The sequence below is a fragment of the Zeus faber genome (assembly GCF_960531495.2).
Source record: "Zeus faber genome assembly, chromosome: 13".
In the NCBI taxonomy this organism is placed as follows: Eukaryota; Metazoa; Chordata; class Actinopteri; order Zeiformes; family Zeidae; genus Zeus; species Zeus faber.
In genome coordinates, this window is record NC_137198.1 from 9,779,567 (window position 1) to 9,803,611 (window position 24,045).

General features: G+C 47.8%; 1 protein-coding gene across 1 annotated transcript; it reads right to left on the reverse strand.

The window, feature by feature from the left end:
- Positions 1 to 3,672: 3,672 nt before the first annotated feature.
- Positions 3,673 to 14,556, reverse strand: lbh (LBH regulator of WNT signaling pathway). Its single transcript, XM_080013053.1, has 3 exons — positions 14,366 to 14,556; positions 8,701 to 8,803; positions 3,673 to 5,806 (listed from the first exon to the last, which is right to left on the reverse strand). The coding sequence occupies exons 1-3, from the start codon at positions 14,392 to 14,394 to the stop codon at positions 5,597 to 5,599; spliced, it is 342 nt and encodes a 113-aa protein (XP_079869179.1). The 5' UTR covers positions 14,395 to 14,556; the 3' UTR covers positions 3,673 to 5,596.
- Between the last annotated feature and the right edge of the window lie 9,489 nt (positions 14,557 to 24,045).

Genomic DNA, 24,045 nt, shown 5'->3' on the forward strand with positions numbered 1-24,045 from the left:
TCAACTGTTAAATGGTGCTCAACTGAAACCGTGGAACCGCATTTTTATTTTATATACGAGGGAAAACGAGAGGTAAACCATGTTGGGGTTTTTTCCGTCAAGAGGGTGATGACTATTTGATCAAGGTAGAGGAAGTCTAAAATAGTTTAACGTGTAAGGCATGCCATTCCACTTACTCTGTGTTATTCCTTGTGGGAGAGACAGATCTACTCCTTTTTTCGGGCATTGAATGCCGTGCTTTGTTTTGATTTTTGTTTCCCCCCTTTTCCAGGGGAGTCTATTGATAGCACTTTAACGAGGCTTTGTTGAAAAGAGAACTCATCTGGTTTGTTGCTTTTAAACATTCTTGCCTCCTGTGACCCCTTGTGCTTTTTGGTAATGGAGAGAGGGGGAAGAAAATGGGGGGGTTGTCAGGGTTTCAAACAGGGGGCGAGGGGGATTTAACTCGGGACTTGTTCCCTCTCCCCCCCGACGCCCTCCCTTGCATCTATACACCTGTAACCACAAAGCAGGCTCCGCTCTTTGCTTCTTTTAGCCTCCAACCTACTCATTTTTTTTTTCTTTTTGGTAGCGCAACCCCTCTTTTCCTCCTTCCACATCTCTCTCTCTCTCTCTCTCTCTCGCTCTCTCTCTCCCTCTCTCTCTCTCTTTCCACCACGGTCTCAAGGCAATAAGGATTAGAGTGGCGGTGGCATAAGTTCTCTATTTATACCAACCACAGCCTATGGAAGAGTAGCAGCCTGTGGCTTAGCACATTAACGCACAAAAAGCACATACGCAAGTGCACCCTAATAGAGACGCATTGATCAGAGCTTAAAAAGCCGGGGAACAAGATGGCAAAGTCCCCTTACATCACCCTTTTAAACGAAGAGCGAATCCCCCCGTGTGCTCCGAGTCGTCAACGAAAATGTCACCGACCAAAGCATGTTAGTTTCCCAAGGTCAGCGCTGCTCAAGTGCCTGTTTAAGGAACCGTGCGGCAGAGGATTGACCACGCTTGACTTTGATTAATTGCAAAGTCACCGGGCTTATGTCGGGCCGGCAATCAGTGTTTCCTTGACGCTTCGCTATGAGCGATGGGCCGTTGGTGGAAACAACGCACCTTTCCATCTTCCCATCCAAATGTTATTTGTGTTGGTTTTTTCCAGCTCCTTGTCGCGCCTTGTGTACAGTCACACCAGTTGAGTGATTAAAAAGTCATTATTTCAGGGGCCGTTGTGCTTACATTCACCCCTTTTTCCTCAGGTGGCCAACATAACATCAGCGGAATAAACAGATCTTTGAAACAACGCCCGACAAACTGTGCCAATGTACGGTACATAATATGTTTTCCGGTCGTAGACGACTAGCCCGTTTTCCTCAATGGCCATTTTCCCTCGCCTTGCCATCCTCCTCTCTTCATATCTTAAGTCTTGTTGTTGACAGTGCCAAATATGTGTCGACTGGCTCTTCCATCTCCAGACAGGTTATAAATAACTGGAAGGGTTTTTTGCTCCGCGTCCTGAGAGATCTGCTTTCTTCTCACACTTGAGGAACCATGGGAAAAGAGTATTTCCCCTAGGCACGAGGCGCTCGCACACAGGGTTATAAACAAAATTAAACCCGTAAACCCATTTGTGTTCTTTGCGACGCATACCTTTATATGTGTACACGCGGTTATGGGATTAACCTAGAGTACAACATACTATTTACATGCCTAAAGAGCGAGGTTATCAAGCCAGAGGCGCTGCGTTTAACATCCTGTTAACTTCCATTGCATAACCACTATTGTGGGAATGCAGAGTATGTTTCTACAGTCATGTCAGTAAGTATGGGAAGCTTCGCTGAAACAACACACACACACACACACACACATACACACACACACACACACACACACACACACACACACAAACACAGGACGGTCCAGGAGATGGAGCGAGAGAGAGAGAGAACAAGAAAACATTAACCACATGCAATAACAGGCCCAAAATAAGAAGTGAAAATGGAAAAAAAGGGTTAATCCTTTTTAATCATTGTCAGTTTTGGCTAAGAGGGGTTATGCCGTGGGCACGCTGAGAGGCTGGAGCGGGTCTGAGTGGAGGCGGGGGGCGGGGTGTTGATGTGCACTGTAGTCACAGAGCCACGGAGAAGTCAGGGGTTGGATGGTCAGACTCTGCTGACACACCGGGATCAGCGGCGGGATTGTTTCCATCGGAAAGAATTCTAAGAATGAGCCAGAAGAGCTATCAGTGACTTCACTCTGAGAACTCTCTCGCAACGGTTTTTAATACGCGGCCGGGGCCCACACACAGACACACACACACACACATACACAGGCAGACGCCGGCACGGACACACGCAACACACACACACACACTTTAAGCATCGGTGTTGCACATCGACACCACGAGCGAGACACAATCTATCCCCTTGTGTCACCAGGTCAAGTCACCCTCGCTTTATCGCTGGCCAAGTGAAGAATGTCACCTCTGTGCCCCAAAATGTAAGTTGATTACAGATATAGAGCAAAAATGTAGATACGAGAGAGAGAGAGAGAGAGAGAGAGAGAGAGAGAGAGAGAGAGAGAGGGAAACAAAGAGTTAATAAGGCACAATTAGATTGACAAAACTAAATTCTCAGAAGGGCAATTAACCTTTTAACTTATTATTTCAAAAGAAGTGGATTAGAACAGGATGACGGAGCACCAGCCCACCGCATCGTGACTCGACCTTAACTTGCCTAAAAAAAACTCTCGGAAAGACCCGGGACCGGCAAAGCAATGAAGAGACTCTCTGATCAGGCCACACAGTGAAGCCTCAAACAGTGTGATCCGTCTTCCGCCATTACGCTTTTTCCGTCCAGGAAAAAGGAACCGGGACGGCGCGTCAATCTATTGTCCTCTTTCCAGGAAGCGACCTCAAGGCCTTGCAAGTACCCCCTCGGCCAATCTTTGGGGAACTTGACCCTCAGAAGAGGCTTCCGACAACACGTTCGACGGACCGCCCCGCCGCGGCCAGCAATCAAATTTGCTCTCACGGCACGGTAAGTGGAACATGAAACATCGCCCGCAAATAACCTGAGAGGTTTCCACTGCTGCCTCCATCACAAAGCTTTGTGTGTGCTCCTGTGAATTCCCCGGTTCCCCATCAGAGCTCTTCCACTTAACACTCGCTCTTTTGTTCCCGCGGCAAGGCCGGTTCAAGAGTTGGCTTTTTATGAACTTTTGCAAAACGCTCTCCTTCGTGTTTCTGCTGAATCACTCCTCAAAGTTTGTGAGTGAATTACTCATCTCGTTTGCCGTACTGTATTTAGAGTTTGCGAAAGAGTTGCAATTTTCCTAAATAGCTTCGGTTTCAAGGCGCAACTGGGGGGGGTTTGGAAAAGCAAGGCGCTCGTCGTTACTTCCAGAGTGTGTAGGAGAGGTCTATGCGTGCGTGCGTGCAGAGGGAGGTGAGGGGTCAGAGACCGGAATAATCGATGCAATAACCTGTGCAGTGTGAGTTTAACAGTTCAGAGCAGGAAGTGACACGGCTCTCATGGCTAACCACGGCCGGTGGAGCCTGTGCGGTGAGAGCTTACTTGTACTAAGTAATTGTTTCTCAAAAACAGCGCTTTGGAACTGACCGTCATGTCAAGTCATGTGCCTGCGGAGGACACTCTCCAGACAATTATTTACAAAGCAGTCAGGCAGTTGGATAGCAAATTCAAATGTTTATTTACAACCTCTGGCTTTTTTTTTTTCCCCCCTCCACAGAGAAAGTGGTCTAAATACGTACACACAAAAAACAAACAAAAAAACAAAAAACTGAAAAGGTGGCGGCTAAATCTCCCTGAGCTTTACAAAACATCGTGGGGCCTGTAGCTTCCTATCAACCGATGCCGTTCAAATGGTGAAAGTAGAAAATAGTTCATACGTGTTTACACATTGGTATCACAGAAACACCTGTTCCAACATGTACTGTAATAAATCAGTGGGTGGTGTGAAGTGGGAGGACATCCACAACTTATTTTTCTTAATTACATACTGGCTAAAAAATATATATATATATAATAATAAAATAAAACCTTGATAGAATGACAGCTGGAACCCAAAAATGGATGAACGACACTTGAACATTGAACACTCAAACGGAAGGGTCCTCTTCCCACCCAAAAGCTTTCTGGGGGGATCTTTGGGACCAGCATATAGGTTTCAGTTATTGCCAAAATCATGATTGGTTCGAACTCATAGATCCCGGAAGGTTTGTTACCATCCCAAAATGTGATGGTGAAACACATGGCTAATTTTTTTTTTAATATATATATATATATATATATATATATATATATATAAAAAAATATTTTTTATTTTTTTTAAACAGGAAGACTTGGTAGGAAGCAAGAATGGTCAACAATGAGTTCTGAAGTATTAAGCATTATTATCCACCCCCGCCCCCAGAGCAACAATTAAGAAGACCAAAGCCATAATACAAACAATGTCAAAGCGCTGCAAGGCCTCAGGGGTCGGATCTGTCGGAACAGGGTGTTTACAATTCAATCGACGACCGGTTTCGTGACCGGTTTCTTCAATCCCAACCTTACTTCCGTTAAACCAACCCCTCTGGGCAATACCTAGAATGTATATTCAGGATGCTGCAGGGCCATTGTCGCAAAGTAAGCACAGAATCCAAGCATGTGATCCTCCGTGTATGAACGCCTTTGTACAATTTATTAGCGCAGAAGGTTGGACATGGAGAGACCGTTCATTTTCCCCCCTCACTTTCTCCATATTCAAAGCATTACGTTTTTTTTTTTTGTTTTTTTTTTATATTATTTGTCATTTAATTTAACCACGGGAAAGCCACATGTGAGGTCACACTAACCATGTGTCACAAAGACAGATTCTTCACCGTTGTTACGTTGCACAAAAAAAGAAAAAAAAAAAAAAAAGAAAAAAATCCCCAATTAACAATTACATGAAACACCCACTTTTCAAAAAGAGACGGATCGAGAGACAGCAATGTCAATCACAAACATAACAATCCAGAAACTGACGATATACTGCAGACAATAATCCCCACAGGTACCACAGCGATGATGCATATGACTTTAAAGTCTCTGGGGTCATGACGCCGGCCACGTTGGAGTAAAGGATGAGAGGAGGAGAAGAAGAAGAAGAAGAAGAAGAGTCCTTGGAGCCGAGCTGGCGCTGGGAAGCCGGACATCCGTTCAGGGCTGAGACACGCAGGGTGGCAGGCATGGTAGAAAAATCAGTGTATAAATGTATGTGTTGGGGTCTTTTCAAGTCAGATTGGACGCGTGAGAAGTCTCCCCCACCCCTCCCCTCTTTTTTCCTGTGGTGGTGCTGTGTGTGTGTGTGTGTGTGTGTGTGTGTGTGTGTGTGTGTGTGTGTGTGTGTGTGTGTGTGTGTGTGTGTGTATTGCTTCTTTCATGGGGGCGACGCTTTGGTGTCAAAAGGAAGAGAGATGGCATCACTAGACATTGGATGTGCGTCCGCCAGTTTGTCTGCAGTGCTGAGGTGCGGTACAACCTGTGTGCGAAATGGGGTGAGGGGAGGTTGTAGAGCAGTAGAGAGGGCGGGGTGGGGCTGGGGGGCGGGTGCAGCAAAACGGCCTCTAGTGCTGAGAACTCTGCATTGGCTGTCCGTTTTGGATGCTGCCGTTACTCTGCTGCGCCTCCTCCTCCTCCTGGCTGACCAGGAACTCCTCCGGGGGCCAGCGCAGCTCCCCGCTCTCCACCTCTCCCTCCGTGGGCTCCACCACAATCGAGGGAAGACGGTCCTTCAGCTTACAGCAGCGGTCAAAGTCCGAGGGGTCGGGGAATATCTGCAGCACGGACAGAAGACGAGGGCAAAGCTCTGAGTCCAACGGCGTTAATATTTACACGGGGGTTTTGAGTCACCTCATCACAGCCAGGCTGGCGGGTTATCGATTAAAAAACGGCGAACAAAGTGTGCGCATGTAATCAGTGTTGAGATCAGGACCAGTTGAGGTGGACACGATGCCGAAATGTTTTCTGTTTCCATTCTAATCTACTGTAGCCAGACCACACATCTTTTCTATGGTGAAATAAATAGCAGGCAAAAACCTCAATTAAATGGGGAACTGTTGATAAAACCCTTCACCACTCCTGTGCTTTTACAAAGGTTTATATGATGGATCTGCTTCTTTATTTTTCTGTCAATGAAGACGAAACATAATCTTGTTTATACGAAAATATTCAAGATTTTTATTTTGGGCTTTCTGCCGGAAACTGTCCCCAAATGGTTTTAAATGAAACGCGAACGCTCATGTATTCTGCTGATTACATGTCTGAGCTAGGTCTCTTTCGAGGTGTTTTATATTTCGCTAAGCTCAGTTACATTAGATTATCGGTAAATGAGGCGTCATACTTGTGCTGCATCATGGTTAATCTAAATGCTTTGAAGGGCGCGGTGCCAAGGCAGCTCCAGCATGCTTCCAAACGTATCCGGGCCTCGCACCACCCACTACCCGGAAGATTATACAAGAGCATAATCTCAGAATTTCAATCGAAAAGCAAGTTAAGGCAAAACAGTAGCTTGTGAACATGATGCATGGTCTTTTCCGTTTAACGGCTCACAAATCAACCGGCCTTTCACAACTCAACGCTGAGGCATGGATCCATTTGTTCTGATTTGTGTCACACCTGCACGGATATGGATTCGTGAACGGGCAAGATATGAACGCCTCTCTGGCCGGAAGACCACGTCGGTCATGCATCTGCAAGCTCGGCTTGATACGACACGCATATAAACGCGGCCTGCCACGCCAACATCTTTTTCGGATCTGCACCGAAGGGCATCAGAGTCATTCTGACAAGTGAGATTACATGCATTATCGTCCGAGCAAGATTGGACGTCAATCTCTTAACATTCTCCGTTCTCAGGAACTGGAGAAATGGCCCCCGGGGGGGGGGGGGGGGGGGGGGGGGGGGGGGGCTACCACTCCTGGTCCAAGAACAGCATTTTTGCTGTTGTTTGGATAAAGTGGAAGAATATTTTTAGACCTGCATATTTCACTCTGAGACATTGGAAGGGGAAAGCGATGTCGCTGTCTGGGCATGGAGCCCAGTGGAAAGAAAGCATTAGATGAGGCAGGAGAGGGACTGATATAGGGTGGGGAGGGAATCCAGCTGTGTCTGTGTCTGCAAACTCATGCATGAATGCCACAGGAGTTGAATGAGGACAAAATGTTCTGAAAATCCCTCCCCCGAATGTGAGAAATTGCAGGGGTGTGAAAATGTGTCTGTATGCAGGTAGAGTGCTGTCGACACAACTCCACACGTCCGAGTTCAAATGCATAAAGGCTGTAGTGTGCGATAATGTGACACATGCAGCTCATTGTGTGCGAGCGAGTGAGCGCGTAGCAGCCACATTTGGCTGCTTCGTTTCCTCGTCTGCGTCGCCGACACACACTGAAGGTCAGCACCCGGCCGAGTCAGTTGGTAAACGACCTTGCCATTGGACCGATCGCCGTAGCGCGTTTCACTTCCCGGGGCAGGAAGCGGCAACACATCACCACCGGAGGCACAATGTTGGCTATTTTAGGTTCCTGGAGGATGGGCAGGGGGGGGGGGGGGTCTGTATCACAACAACAGTGCACGAGTGTTGCAGGGAACGGCTTTCACACTTGACAAACTTAAAAATCCCTGTCTGACGCCAGCGGCTCTTTCAACCCTTCTGTTATGTAGGTTTGTAATCTACAGCAAAAAAACAGAAACGTGCACGCAAAAGCTTTGGGCGAGCACCAGTAGGATCAGTCCTCCGTCATCAGCAACGTCATTCCCGTCACGCGTCATTTCTCCAAGGGCTGGATGGAACCTTGGGTAGAACGCGGCGAACAGGAAGACCACGGCCTAGAGAGGGGGGGGAAGTGGCACGTTGGCACTTTCCGAGTCTCCCGTTCTCCTCTCAGGCGGAGTCACAGCTGCGGTGTAAGCTGGAGAGAGGAAGCCCACCTCTTCCCATAGATCAGTTTACATCCTCTCAAACAGGGCAGCACCTTTCTCGACGCGCCAACGCGGGTTTTCCACATAGTTATCCGGAGAGCGCATACAGAATTTTTTTTTTTTTTTTTTTTAAGCCTGGAACAAAATCCAGTCCAAGAAAGGCAATCCGCTCAGCGCACAACACCTCAGCAAGTGGCCAAGAAGGCCTGAGCTGCCAGTAAAACAAAGCCTTCAGGGTGGAAAGTGGACAAAACGCTTGTCCAAGGCACCTGGTGACGCGCTGGTCATCTCTCCGCACCGACAACAACAGACTCAAAAGGTTCCTTTTCGTAACGGGTCACGTGGAATGCCGCAAGGTTCCGGCAAAATGGGACTCCTTTGCCGCGTCCAGCGCGGTTCTGTCGCGCGAAACCTCTCGGCGCACGGCCTTATAAGGTTCGTAACCGCCGCGTTGACAGGAAGGTGAGCGCGTGGTCACACCTCAACGACATCGTTACGGTTTTAATCCGATACGCCTCGCAAGTCTGACCTGCGTGTTCCGGCGTTGAAGCAAATACATACTGTAATGACATGGAGGCGATGGGGGGGAAGATGGAACTTAAAAAGGCAACGACAAATAAGGACACATGGCTTTTAAAGGGTTTTGTACTGAACGGCGGTTCACCATCATGCATGTGAATGGGATAGAGTTGAAGTGTGTGTGTGTGTGTGTGTGTGTGTGTGCGCACGCGTGCATGCGCGTGTGTTGTACCTGGAAGGAGAGTCTGTCCTTGCTGGGGCTGAGCCTCATGTCCTCCATGGGAGTGCTGTTGATCATCACCTCAGTCATGTCTCGGGCGGGCACAAACACTGGGCTGCAGGGTCAGAGAAGCAGGAGGGGATATGTCAACGTCGTCGTGCTACAATATCTATAACCAGAGGAGGCGGCGGGCTCTGGAATTGTTTTGTGAAGATTTCACGTGGCAATTGTGGAAATGTCCAAAAAGCTTCCAGAAGTAACTTACAATATCATCATTTAATCCAAACAATGGACCAGATGTGTAAACACAAGCAAAAAAGGCACAGATATTTTCAAACATGTTTCCCATACAAAATCATAATTGTCTACGTAAATTTAAATTTCTTTTTTTTACTTTTTTTCCCCCCCCGTCTTTCAAGCCTGTTTTCTCAGCATTGTCTGTCGAATGGTGAGGTTTTTGCTGAGCCCGTCGTCACCGCAACCCACAAAGAGATATGCCAAACGGAGCTGCTGCACTTAAATTCGGTGCTTCTATCGCAATGCGGTTTGGATAAGGCCGCCGTCTCTAGGTACAGGGTTACGCACTCCGATTCCACAGAGTATAAGGTGGCCGTCGTTTTGAGAGCGTGCGTTGGTATTTGACCCCCCGGGTGGAACCGAAAACCACTCCGTTTCCATCAAAGCCTTTGTTGAACTTTCCGTTTCAGACAAAAGCAACAAGTCGATGCTTATCTGTGTTCCTTGCGCTCGCGCCCTGTCACAGCGAAGTCAAGAAACGACCGGGGGCAGGTCTCTGAACGCACATGAACCCCCATCCTGAGACGAGATGCTGAGCAACCTTCTCACGCACTCTATTTAAAGATTGAGGGCATGGTGGTCAGTGGCCAAAGGCTTGTGGCCCGCGTGGTAGCTTTTCCATATAAGACAATGAAAACATGAGGAAACACTTTCTCACACACACACACACACACACACACACACACACACACACACACACACACACACACACACACACACACACACACACACACACACACACACACACACACACACACACACACACACACACACACACTTTCAATCAAGAACTAAAAACGTTCGAGGACAGCCGTTGAACCCAAGATCATATCAGATGAATTCATATGCGCACTAAAAGACACATTCAGTGCAGAGCCATTAATACAAATGCTCTGACTATTCATTTCATGAAATTAAAAAATAAAAAAAATCGAACAAAATAAAATGATAAAATAATAAAATATAACAAAAAAAAAACCATAATAAAATAACCAAAAAAATAATAAAATAACAAAAACAATGGCTCAACCTTTGACAGACGTCTGCAATTGGGATCTGAAACATTTTCACCATTAGAATCTCAGAGCAAAAACAATTCTGTGCCTTGCTCTCCACTTGTGACTCATAACTGGCGTTGGCCGACTCCTACTGGGACTTTTTATCTCCATGTCTGTTTATCTCCAATTTGAAGTTAATTCACCATAAAATGTAATGTATCAATGTATTCTTCACAAATGTCTTCTTCCCACACATACAGTATAGATGAAAGACCCAGATAAAACCATCCGCGTGGAGACAGGACAGGGACTATCCGATTCCCAAATACATGAATGGACAAAAGGGAGAAGAAAACCCCCACATGGGTTTCATTTCCGCTTCGAATTTAGGTTGGAAACAACACACACACTACAAAAATAAGTGCTTTAGCTATTGTTGTGAGGGGATTGGGTGCCAGATTTAATCTTTAAACTTCTGTAAATCCAATAATTCTGGACCACACACACACACACACACACACACACACACACACACACACACACACACACACACACACACACACACACACACACACACACACACACACACACACACACACACACACACACACACACACACACACACACACACACACACACACAGGGGCGGCTCGTATGACGTCACTCAATGAGCAGGACATCACTGACATCCCCGAAGCAAGGGCAGGCGACACCTTATCAAATCACCGTTCCCAATCTGTCTTTTACACCGACACTTGTCGCCCGGATGAGGAAACACGGACGCCGCAGCGGAGTCGATGCTCCATAAAAATAATAATAAAATAAAAAAGTAGAAAACCTAAAAAGACGGACTAACTGGAAAGCTGCTGGGTGAATCGCCGTAACCGGGCCGAACGGCCCCGCACGGCCAAAACAAGGGCTGCAAATCTAAAAAATAAAATAAAATAAAATACCACGTGCGCGGAGAAACCGAGCTGCGCACATCCCAACACGAAACGGGTCGTAATTCAACGCTGCTGCGGGGGCTACTATTGAGCTGAGTTGATCTTGAAGTGACACGCAAAGAGGAGGGGAGGGATGAACAACAGAGGGGTGACGGCGAGGACCCGAGAAGAGGCGCGGAGGGGGGGGGGGGGGGCGCAAAGATAAACACTCAGGCCTTGCCAGTCATATTTCTGCTTGGGGATCGTATAAACATCCTGCTCGGCTAAGAATAACAGAACACCGGCCTAATAAAACATAGGGGCACAATAGGAAGGAAGCGAGGGGGCGCACCCCTAACCAGGCGCCTGGGAGGGGGGCGGACGCACGTGCGTACCGGTCAAACCCATTACCGCCTCAAGTGTCGGGCGAGGGCGCACCGCGTCTCTCCCGCCCAGCCGAACGGGCCCCAATTTGTTCCCGGGGGCGGCAAACGATTCGACGAGCAGCCGCAGCACGACCGGCGTGTGGCGCCAGGTACCGGAGCGTTTTCCCCACCACTTGGGTGAAAGACCTTCTGATTTGGCGTTTCGTTTAAACTCGTCCAAATCGGTGTCCGTCGTCGCGGCGTGGAAAACGCCCGTTTCGGGACGACGCGCCGTGTCCGGTGGAACGTCGTGCGGCAGGCGTGTCCCAAAGAGCACCGCGGGGGGGCAAGATGCCGGTGAACGTTTCTGTGCAGGGTCGCCGTCAGCCGGCGAGGCGCAAGGGAGCGGTGCGGCTTATGCGGCGATGTAATATGTCTGAAAACCCGACGTTTCTTCTCGCTCGGCCGGCCCTGCGTTCGAAACCCCCGCGCCTCCAACCAGATCGGGGTTCCTTACTCAGCAGACTTGCGACGCTTCCCCGCGGGCGTCTAGACTCTTCGGTGACAGGTCACGAGTGGGTGACCCCGCGCTCTAATGCCTCGGGATCTGCCGCTAACCGACAAGTCTGATTCCATTAGCCGAGTTCCTTAGACGTGTGGCAAAGTCCCCCTTAATCACCGCCGAGCCGCTGGCTGCTGTAAGTGAAGATATCCTGTGCCCGGCCCGGCTACGAGTCGCAGATTTAAAAAATAAATTAAATTAAATCTATTTCTGAATGGCCTATTTGATATCATGCTCGGAAGGAGCCCGAAGGTACATCACAGCCGAGCACTGGGGTAAAAAAAACAACCGCAACACCTTCCATGTGTGGGGACAGAGCGCTTGACTGAGGCTTCCGGATACTTACGAACATTAAAAATGAAAAAATAAAAATAAAAAACCGGGTCCAGTCAAACCCGTCGCCCCGCCGGAGGGCAGCGTGGACCGGGGAAGGCCCCCGGGAGAGCTCCACCCCCTACGGGGCCTGACGACGGGCCAGTGATCCTGCACGGCGAGCTGACCCACACCCGCGGCGAGCTGACCCACATCACATGACGTGATATTACATTGTGCATTATTAACGTTACGCCACCCCCCCTCCGCCCAGCCTTGCTCCGCTCGTCATAAATCTCAGCCGGTGCGGCCGACGGAGCCGGGCTGCTGACATTCCATGCCAACACGGAGCTGTCTGCCCGCCAAGTCACAACTCTGGAGGTGTGTGTGTGTGTGTGCGTGTGTCCCTGGGGTGCGCTGGAATGAACGGGTCAAATTCTCATCACCGTATACAGATCTGACATCAGAGCACCTCCAACTCCAGCCCCTGACGGAGCTCGCACCGAGGGCCCGGCACCGCGTCGCACAGAACTACACTTAAGAGGACAACGGGTCTCGGTCTTCGGTGGCACGAGGGGGGCGGGGATGTCCTTGACGTTTGCCTCGTTAGGGATTTGAGTGCAGCCTCTAAAAGGATATTTTATGACTGACAGCGCGGAACAGTTTGGCGAGCGGACGAGTTCGGTTGTTTTTTGTTCTTCTTTTGTTTATTTGTCGCCCCCCCCCCCCCTCCCTCCCTCCCTCCTCTATTCTTATCTGCGAGATGAAAACGACACTAGACGCCAGCGCCGAGCAGGTTGCAGAGACGCGAGAGCGCGTTGTGGTTTGAGTAAACTTCCTGGTGCAGAGGCCAGAGCGGGCCGGCGGGGTTTGAGAAAAAGAAAGCGACAAAAACAAAAAGGCGACACGGTGTTTTCAGAGAGAAGGTGCACATCATCCGGAGCGGGAGGTGCGTTTTTTGAGACACTTGAGCACCAGACCCTTTCCCCCAACCACCGCGTCATCATAGAGGGTCATCGTATTTATTGGGGCAGCCACATTTTTTTTTTTTTTTTTTACGTTGACGCCCGATCCAAATTATTTTGCAAGTGCGATGACGCTGACGTTCCACAATCGCACAGGTGTTCAAAACTCCAGGGAAGGTGAGGACAACGTGAGCGACGTCGCGACAAACAGGACGCGAGCTTGGCAGGTTTCCGTGAGTGGAGTTGAGGGAAGCCTACCTGAATTTTTTTTTTTTTTTTTTAATTTATTTATTTTATTATTTATTTTATCGCCAGGCTCAATTTGAACAAGCGTCTCATCTGCGCGCGTCGGCCAAGTGTGCCGCGGAAGGAACGCGTATAAGAAAAAAAAAACATTATTAAAATTATTTGTACGGCATGCGAGTTAATGGCCGACTGAAAACACCGCTCTCCCCCTTCAGGTAAAGCGACCAGTCTGGTGACAGAAAACGGGCCACGTAATGAGGGGAAAAAACTGACACTAGATATTGAGATTAGTTTTAGAGATCGCAGTAATGGTGGAGCATAATCACAGGAAGAGCGATGCAATCCCCCCCCCCCCCCGGCATTCTACACCTGCAGCTCGTACTGGCAGGAAACAGCAGACAGGAGAGAGAGAGAACAAAAAAACAAAAAAAAAAAAGAACACTCAACAGTATCCTGTATTAGGATGCTCAAGGTGACTGAGGTCTAGGGTTTTGTTAGTTTGTTTCGTTTTACACAAAAAAAAAAAGAGTTACGTTAGGTTTCGTGCTACAGGTAGGAAGGACTATAACTCTAAGATGCAAGAGACCACCCTGAACAACGCGTCCCGACCATGACCTTTATGAATTGACGGTAGGGGGAATATTTCCTCAGGGAGGAGGAAAAAGTGATGAAGTGTGAAGCTGACAATTCATTAGAGATCTTAAAAAAATAAATAAATAAATAATAATAATAATAATAATAATAATAATAAAATAAGCTGAGTGGCATTTCTATAACAAATAATCAGGTATTCTGCACCACACTTATAAAACACAAACGTAGGCAGAGAAAATAAAGATGAAAATGCACTTCATCACTTAATTGTCGTTGCGGCTCAGACGGAAAAGGGCCCAATTCTAACTCGAATCCACATCGTTGTGTCGTAAAGCTCCATACGTGACAACACCTCGTTCACTAAAACATACTTCTGGTTGGAATCGACGCAACCACCCCGTCGTCTGATACTCACCAGTATATCCGAGGGCAGTACACAGACATGAATTCACACCTGATATCGATCGGGCTGATCAGGTAATTGACTTTTGTCTTCTCCTCCGTTGAGCCGCGCGGTGCTAAGTGTCCCTCCCCCGGGGGGCAGAGGCTACGGGCGGCCGCTACGGATCGAACACCGCGACGCGCTAGAGGGAATCGACGGCGGGCGGAGGCTGCCGAGCAGGAACGCGTCCGCCTGACGCGCGGGGCGCTTTATGCGGGAGGCGTGGTCCCGGCCGGGCCGAGGCCACGCCCCCCCCGGGCGCCCCGCCCCGCCCCCCCCTGCCGTCCCGCCGCACGCGCACGGGATTCTTCAATGGCGACGCCGCCGTCGCCGGCAGCCAATCGGCGCGCGGGCAGCTCGCGCCCCAGTGACGTCGGCGGACGGCGAGACGTTTGATTGGGTGCCGGGGACGCGGCGCGTGATGCTGTTGATTTGTCGTCGCCAGGGCAACAGCGCGGCAGTACTCCAGCCGTCAACTGGAATTAAAAATAAGAATGTCGTAATTGGCGTTGTAGTGTATCGAGAGCGGGGGAGAGAGGGAGAGAGAGAGAGAGAGAGAGAGAGGGGTGAGGGACAGAAGAAATAGAGTGAGTAACAAGGATCTGAGAAAAATGGTGAGAGAGAGAGGGAGAGAGAGAGAGAGAGAGAGAGAGGGGTGAGGGACAGAAGAAATAGAGTGAGTAACAAGGATCTGAGAAAAATGGAGGGAGAGAGAGAGGGAGAGGGAGAGAGGGGAGAGGGTTAAAGAAAAAAGAGGGATGAGGGAGAGAGAGGAGAGGTAGAGTAAAAACAGAGAGGGACAGGGAAAGAGAGAGGGAGAGAGGGGGGGGGAGAGGGATAAAGAAAAAAGAGGGAGACTGAAAAGAGAGAGAGATGAGGGAGAGGTAGAGTAAAGACAGGGAGAGTGAAAAGAGAGGGACAGGGAAAGAGAGAGAGGGGGGGTAAAGAAAAAAGAGGGAGAGTGAAAAGAGAGAGAGAGGTGAGGGAGAGAGAGGAGAGGTAGAGTAAAAACAGGGAGAGTGAAAAGAGAGGGACAGGGAAAGAGAGAGAGAGATAGGGGGGGAGAGGGATAAAGAAAAAAGAGGGAGAGTGAAAAGAGAGAGAGATGGGGGAGAGAGAGGGGAGGAGAGGTAGAGTAAAAACAGGGAGAGTGAAAAGAGAGGCAGAAAAAGAGGGGGAGAGAGGAGAGGGGGGAGAGAGAGAAAGAAAAAGAGTGAGGAAGAGAGAGGGGGGGTGAGTGAAAAGAGAGAGAGGGGGAGAGTGAAAAGAGAGGGAGGAAGAAAAAGAGGTGGAGAGAGGAGAGGGAGAGAGAGTAAAAGAGAGAGGGGGGAGTGAAAAGAGAGGAAGCGAGAGAGGGGGGAGGGAGCAAAGAGAGGGACAAGAAAAAGAGGGGGAGAGAGAGAGGAGAGGGGAGACAGAGGGGGGAGAAAGAGAAAGAAAAAGAGGGAGGGAGGGAGAGGGAGAGTGAAAAGAGAGGGGGAGAGGGAGAAGGAAATGACAGAGGAAGTGGTGGAGGGAGAAAGAAAGAAGAGGGAGGGAGAGGGGGAGACAGAGAAAGAGAGGAAAAAGAGACAGAGAGAGAGAGGGAGGAAGAAAGAAAAGAGGGAGAGAATGTGTTTTCTGCTGTCATTTCTTTATTTGACATTTATTATTTCCATTATTTTATCTATTTGTCTTATTCCTTCTTTTTGGAATGAAATCAAATCAGGAGTGACGTGCACGCCGTTGTAAACACTTTGAATTCATTTGACATGTATGTGACAAATACACCTTGAATCTTGAATCTTGAATCTTGAATCTTGAATCTTGAATCTTGAATCTTGATTTGGGAAAGAGAGAGAGAGAGAGAGAGAGAGAGAGATGTCTTCCCTTGATCTACACCCACATACAGTATATCCCAAGGTCAGGTCAATGTCTTGGTATTTGTGTGAATCTAGCCCGGGACCTGACAGTGATCTAATGAACACACTGCATCTAAGGCAGAAGGACGGTTTTCCATAATAAACACAATACATCTAATGCAGAAGGACGGTTTTCCATAATAAACACACCGCATCTAATGCAGAAGGACGGTTTTCCATAATGAACACACTGCATCTAATGCAAAAGGACGGTTTTCCATAATAAACACAATACATCTAATGCAGAAGGACGGTTTTCCATAATAAACACACCGCATCTAATGCAGAAGGACGGTTTTCCATAATGAACACACCGCATCTAATGCAGAAGTACGGTTTTCCATAATAAACACAATACATCTAATACAGAAGGACAGTTTTCCATAATGAACACACCGCATCTAATGCAGAAGGACGGTTTTCCATAATAAACACATTACATCTAATGCAGAAGGACGGTTTTCCATAATAAAACACACCGCATCTAATGCAGAAGGACGGTTTTCCATAATGAACACACCGCATCTAATGCAGAAGGACGGTTTTCCATAATGAACACACTGCATCTAATGCAGAAGGACGGTTTTCCATAATAAACACAATACATCTAATACAGAAGGACAGTTTTCCATAATGAACACACTGCATCTAATGCAGAAGGACGGTTTTCCATAATAAACACAATACATCTAATACAGAAAGACAGTTTTCCATAATGAACACACTGCATCTAATGCAGAAGGACGGTTTTCCATAATAAACACACCACATCTAATACAGAAGGACGGTTTTCCATAATGAACACAATACATCTAATGCAGAAGGACGGTTTTCCATAATGAACACACCGCATCTAATGCAGAAGGACGGTTTTCCATAATAAACACATTACATCTAATGCAGAAGGACGGTTTTCCATAATAAACACACTACATCTAATGCAGAAGGACGGTTTTCCATAATGAACACACTGCATCTAATGGTGAAGGACGGTTTTCCATCATAAACACACCACATCTAATGCAGAAGGACGGTTTTCCATAATAAACACACCACATCTAATGCAGAAGGACGGTTTTCCATAATAAACACATTACATCTAATTCAGAAGGACGGTTTTCCATAATAAAACACACCGCATCTAATGCAGAAGGACGGTTTTCCATAATGAACACACCGCATCTAATGCAGAAGGACGGTTTTCCATAATAAACACACCGCATCTAATGCAGAAGGACGGTTTTCCATAATGAACACACTGCATCTAATGCAAAAGGACGGTTTTCCATAATAAACACAATACATCTAATGCAGAAGGACGGTTTTCCATAATGAACACACCGCATCTAATGCAGAAGGACGGTTTTCCATAATAAACACAATACATCTAATACAGAAGGACAGTTTTCCATAATGAACACACCGCATCTAATGCAGAAGGACGGTTTTCCATAATAAACACATTACATCTATTTCAGAAGGACGGTTTTCCATAATAAAACACACCGCATCTAATGCAGAAGGACGGTTTTCCATAATGAACACACCGCATCTAATGCAGAAGGACGGTTTTCCATAATAAACACATTACATCTAATTCAGAAGGACGGTTTTCCATAATAAAACACACCGCATCTAATGCAGAAGGACGGTTTTCCATAATGAACACACTGCATCTAATGGTGAAGGACAGTTTTCCATCATAAACACACCACATCTAATGCAGAAGGACGGTTTTCCATAATAAACACACCACATCTAATGCAGAAGGACGGTTTTCCATAATAAACACACCACATCTAATGCAGAAGGACGGTTTTCCATAATAAACACACCGCATCTAATGCAGAAGGACGGTTTTCCATAATAAACACACAGCATCTAATGCAGAAGGACGGTTTTCCATAATAAACACACCGCATTTAATGTAGAAGGACGGTTTTCCATAATAAACACAATACATCTAATGCAGAAGGACAGTTTTCCATAATAAACACAATACATCTAAATCAGAAGGACGGTTTTCCATAATAAACACAATACATCTAATGCAGAAGGACTGTTTTCCATAATAAACACAATACATCTAATGCAGAAGGACGGTTTTCCATAATAAACACACCGCATCTAATGCTGAAGGACGGTTTTCCATAATGAACACACCGCATCTAATGCAGAAGTACGGTTTTCCATAATGAACACACCGCATCTAATGCAGAAGGACGGTTTTCCATAATGAACACACTGCATCTAATGCAGAAGGACGGTTTTCCATAATAAACACAATACATCTAATGCAGAAGGACGGTTTTCCATAATAAACACAATACATCTAATGCAGGTGGACGGTTTTCCATAATGAACACACTGCATCTAATGCAGAAGGACGGTTTTCCATCGGCCCCAGTAGAATCCTGATGCTCCCAGCACAGGGAATCTTTAGGTCGATTCTTTCTCCCAACAGCAGTCTGTGCCCTGAACACTGAGCAGGTCTCCAGACGCACTGGGTGGATCTCTACTGCCACCTGTTGGCCAGGACACGCTCGTCTTAAAGTGCTTTGTTTTTGTCGCTGTTCCCCTGTTAACTGCTGGTTGGTAGAAAACAAAAAAAAACAAAGAAAAAAACCCCAAAAAAACATTGTAAATCAAAGCAAACTTTGTGGTATTACTCTACTCCTATAAAATAAAAGAAGAATACAATTTTTGACCATTCTGGGTTAATGCCAGGAACTTGAACTTGATAACATAACGATGAGTCACACTTCATTATCAAGTCACCTCTGAATCTCCTGAAATTTCATCCACATCCCAACCCCCACGCACAAAAAAAAATCACTCACGGTTTTGACTTGCAAAATCTCCAGATATATATATATATATATATATATATATATATATATATATATATATATTAGATCATAAATATGTGTTGATGTCACCTCCGGGGCTCTGTACACTTGACATACTTTAGTATGAGTTTTGGTAACTGATACAGTAGGTCATCATTTCATCTTAACAGCATCCTCATGAATATGCATCTGTAAATGCATTTACATTCAAGCATTTTGCACAAAAGAATGTATCCACCACGTGCACTCCAAATGTATTACCTCCTGCGAAACACAAAAATGGGAAGGAAGACAAGCAGGAAATATTTGGGGTAGCAACAAAACTTGGCCACAAGATGTCGCCATAGTTCACGAAATCAATCGTTTACGTAGCTTCAACACGGGCCAATCCAAAGGCTAGAATATCTACTCTCTGTTCTTTTTCAACGCTTCCCTTTCCAAATGATTTGTTTGGGTTAACATGGCACGTTGAAAAATTGTGATCCACCTCAGCTCACCCCACACGATGAAATGCATCTCAACCCAAGCATTGAGCCTCATGATGTTCATTTATCTCCATAGAGGTCAGGGCTTGTCAGACTCCAGAGTGTTTATGCTTCTACATGTATCTTATGTGTTGTTTGGTGTCTTTTAAATGTTCATTCCACGCCTCTACGTTTTCTATGCCCAGCTTTATTCCTGAGGAGGATAAAGACAAAGGCTGTTTATTATAATGATTGTTCAAATAATGCTGAAGTAACTTTCACAGGCCTCACCGGCCATGAGTATAATTAGACGACTGCCTGTCATCGTAAGCTTATATATAATTACAATATACTACAATACAAATACAAATATATGTATTTGTATTGAGAAAGAAACCATTATAGAATGGACAGCAATGGCTGTTTCCATCACAGTTTCACGGGGATCTCGATGGACACGTGTGTGGAATTTTGGAAAATCGTAAATCACATGTATTAATAAAAGCAAACTTCTCAGATTGGGGTCCCAGAGGCAAAAAAAACCCCAAAACATTAAATGGGCTCCGTGGCCCGATGCGCATCAAATTGAGGATCCTTGATGTGAAAAACATGGAGAATCGCTGGTGTAAAGAATGTGTTTGCTTGGGGGTCCGGAGGGAGGGGGGGGGGGGGGGGGGGGGGCTGCGTAGTAATAGATTTGAACGATTTGGAAGTTTTTGCAGATGTTGCAAATTAATTCCAGAAAAAAAAACCAAACAAACCCCCAGCAGCACCCGAGCGGTGAGTCTGACAAGTGCGCCCCCCTCTGTCCGCTGGGGGTCAGCGCAGGGCAGCGGCGTCGGTCGCCGCTCCTCATAAGCAGCTGCACATCTGGGGGAGGCCGAGGGATGACCGCAGCAGGCGTCTGCCAGCGGGGTCCCCGAGGGAGACGGCGTTCGACGGTTGCCCGCCGCCCCCCCCCGGCCGCGCGCCCAAGCGGGATAAAGTTTCGGGCCTCGAACGTTCCGGGGGTGGTGCTGTTCTGCTTCTCCGCGTTCTCCTCCGAATGCCTCCGCGTTAACCTGCTGGTGACCGTCCTTATATTATTATTTGCATCGTGCCTTTTGTTCATCGTATCTGAGCTACGTATTCCTTCCCAGCAACCTTTTTCGGGCGTTATTATTTAAAAAAGAAACCCAAATGGGAACAACCATGTGCGGTGTCAATGCAAGCATGCGATACCATTATTCATTGATACTCCATGGCTCCAATTAGAGTCTGGGATATTTCTTGCACATGTCAGTTTGGAGTCTTTCCATACTTTTTCGGTGTTTTTCTCGCCGTGTGCCTTTGTGTCCGTTCGAGTCTGCGTGCGCAGGCCGACAGGGCTGTCTCGCCCCGGGGGGGACTCTTTTTTTTTTTTTTTTTCACACTCGCATGTGTGTGTTTGTGCATATGTGCTGCTGAGGGACATCTGATCCCCCGCGCTCCCCGCACGCCACGCTCGCTTGCAGGTGGTCCGTCCTCACTGGGGCTGGGGGGGGGGGGTGAGCCGAGCCGAGCAGATTTAATATTTTATGGGAAGCGCAGCACGCCCCTGGACTGCATCATTGAGTCCACATGGTCGGAGGGAACGCCGCTTTGTGCAGACGGGGGCTGAGATATGTGGGCCCCCCCCCCCACCCGGCCCCCCCCCTGCGCCACCACGCGGCCTGATCGCCGCCGCACAACTACCCGCCACGAGGAGGGAACCTGGCTGCTGCCTTTAACCTCCGAGACGCCGGGCCGGCGCCCCCTGGGTTTTCCATCCTCCGCCGTCCAAAATGTGTTGTTTTTAAGGCGGTGGATGAAGGTTATTTGTCTCATTGCAAAGATCCGCAAGATTATAAGATTAAGATTATATTGTTAACAAATCCTATATTTTAAGCCCCCCAACAGCCGTTCAATGTACTTGCTTTATGCATGTTTTCCTAGTGCTGTTTGCATCGTTGTGGCGGGGTCCGCCACAACGATGCAAACAGCACACGCGAGAAGTGAAACGCAGCCGCGGTGAATTTCGATGAAGCGGCGCAGCTGGTTTCGGGCTGTAAAGTGTCGATGCGGGTGAATATCCGCGGCAAAGAACATCGGCCTCGGATGAAAGAATTCTCCCACCATCTCGAGTGGCCGAGAAAAAAAAAAGAAGAAGAAGAAGAAGCCCAACTCAAACAATCCCTCAGAAGGAGACAAACTTTGCAGGAAAAAAAAAAAAGCGACTCCTCACGAGGATGCAGGCTGACGTCGGATGTCGAAAAAAAATAAAACGCTGCGGCTTTGACTTGCAGTGTAACCCACCCACCCACAGAGGATCTGGTGGATGACCGCTTCAAACGGAATTGTGTGAAATTCGGCGTCTTACAAGGGTATTACGTAAAAATAATAAAAAAAACAAAAAAAACCCCGACGTCTCGAGTGGAGTTTAAAATAAGCCCCCGCGTCTGGCAGCTCTTCCCCGCCCGTTCTCGCTGCCTCGGGGCAGCGGTTCCAGCTAAGGACGGGCCCCCGGGCGGAGCAAGCGTTTTCCGAGGGATCTTGGGAGACGCCACAGCGCTGGAACTCGGCGCAATCGCCCGGAACGAGGGAAAACAGCCCCGTCGAACGACCTGAACCCGGACAACACTTATCGGAGTATTGTCCGGGTTGCGGTGAGATTTATTTTTCATTTTTATTTTTTTTGCGCCAACATTTCGGCAACATCAGCCTCGGCGGGGGGCGGAAGGAAGGCAGACGCCGCCGTCGACTCCGTCACAAGGGGGTTTTTTTGAAGCGGACCCGCCTGTCGCTCCGGTCGGTGTCTGACGTTACTACAGGTTTAAGCGGGGGGCGGGGAAACGCACTCCGATGGAATGCGAGGGGGGACGGAGCGGCGGAGGGATGGGAACGGGAACTCCAGCTTCTCACGGTGTGAGGTTCCAGGCATTAGCGCCGCCTCCACCTCTGTACTCCACATAAACAGGAAACCCAAACCAAACATGCTCACGACCCCCCGCTATAAAAAAAAAAAAAAAAGAAAAAAGAAATCTGCTCGGTTTCGCTCGCTATTCGACGGATTCGGGTGGGGGTGGGGTGGTGGGGGTGGTGGGTGAGGCCTTCCCGCACGGCGCCGGTCGTGCGAAAGGACGACGTTGCGCGCATCGCACAGAGGGCGGCGTTGGACCGGGGCCAAAAAAGAGCAGAAGGAACTTCCACCGGCTCCGTTGTTCAACAAGGTCGGACCCCGATTTAGATTTTGGAAGACGAGCCAAAACAAGGCATCTTGAAGCTGTTAGGAAACTATTCTGGATCTTAAACAGACCGGGGGGACTGTGTACATCTCCCTAATTGCACATGTCAATTTATGCATAAGCGCCTGCGCGAGTCGAGCGCCATTACACTTGCACCAGATCTTTCCCCCCGCCCCGCGCCGCGCCGCCTCATTTTTTTTCCCCCTCTCCGTCTCTCGTTTGGCCTCTGCCTCACATGTTTCTCTTTGCCGCTCTCAGGAATACATACACACGCATGCAGTATTTACACCCGCCTGGTTTTCGCGTGCACGTGAACGTTTCCAGGGCCCCCGCGGCGTGTACCGCCTAGTCCCAGTGGCGCTACGACACGCACGCGCGCCCACGCACGCCGAGACAGAAACGCACACGGGCCCACGATATGTCAGCAAGATAAATCCTGTCAGTTCACAGCTTGACAGCTTGTGTGACTTTCCGGGAACAAAGTAGACTTTGCAGAAACTCAACGCCGCGTGTCATTGATCCAATACAAGCAACAAGTCGCTCAAATATTTATTGTATTCTGTTATTGGTGCTGAGGGCGACAAATGAAGGGGTTCAACAAGGCCTCACGCATGTGTGTGTGTGTGTGTGTGTGTGTGTGTGTGTGTGTGTGTGTGTGTGTGTGTGTGTTTATTGCAGAGGCTTTGGTGAAAAGCGCAGGTTAAACTTAATGACTTTGTAGTGTCTTTTTATATCCCGACAATAAAGCCCCTCGCCTTTTTTTTTTTTTTTTTTTTTGGAAAGTAACGATCAAAACCACCGTTCCGAGTGCGCCGACGCCACCGTGAAGGAGCGGCACACACAACGGACACACGTTACATCACCCCTTTGACCCCTTTCCTGGCTCACATTTTTAAATGTAGATTTAGATAGGATTTTTTTTTAACAACATGGTGAGAAACCTGTCTTAAAACTCGAGTTGTCTCCTGACTTTTGTACATAATTTATCATTATTATTTTCTATTTTGTATAGCAATTCTTTTCAAATGGAGTTAACAATGAAATACCGTTGACAAATTTTATTTTATTTTCAGCGGCACCAGGAAACAATTAGTGTAGCGGACGGTTTCTTGTTCCTCAGTGGATCAAGTGACGCGTTCATACACCCACATGGACCCATGACACACACACGCACGCACACACACACAGGAAGACGGG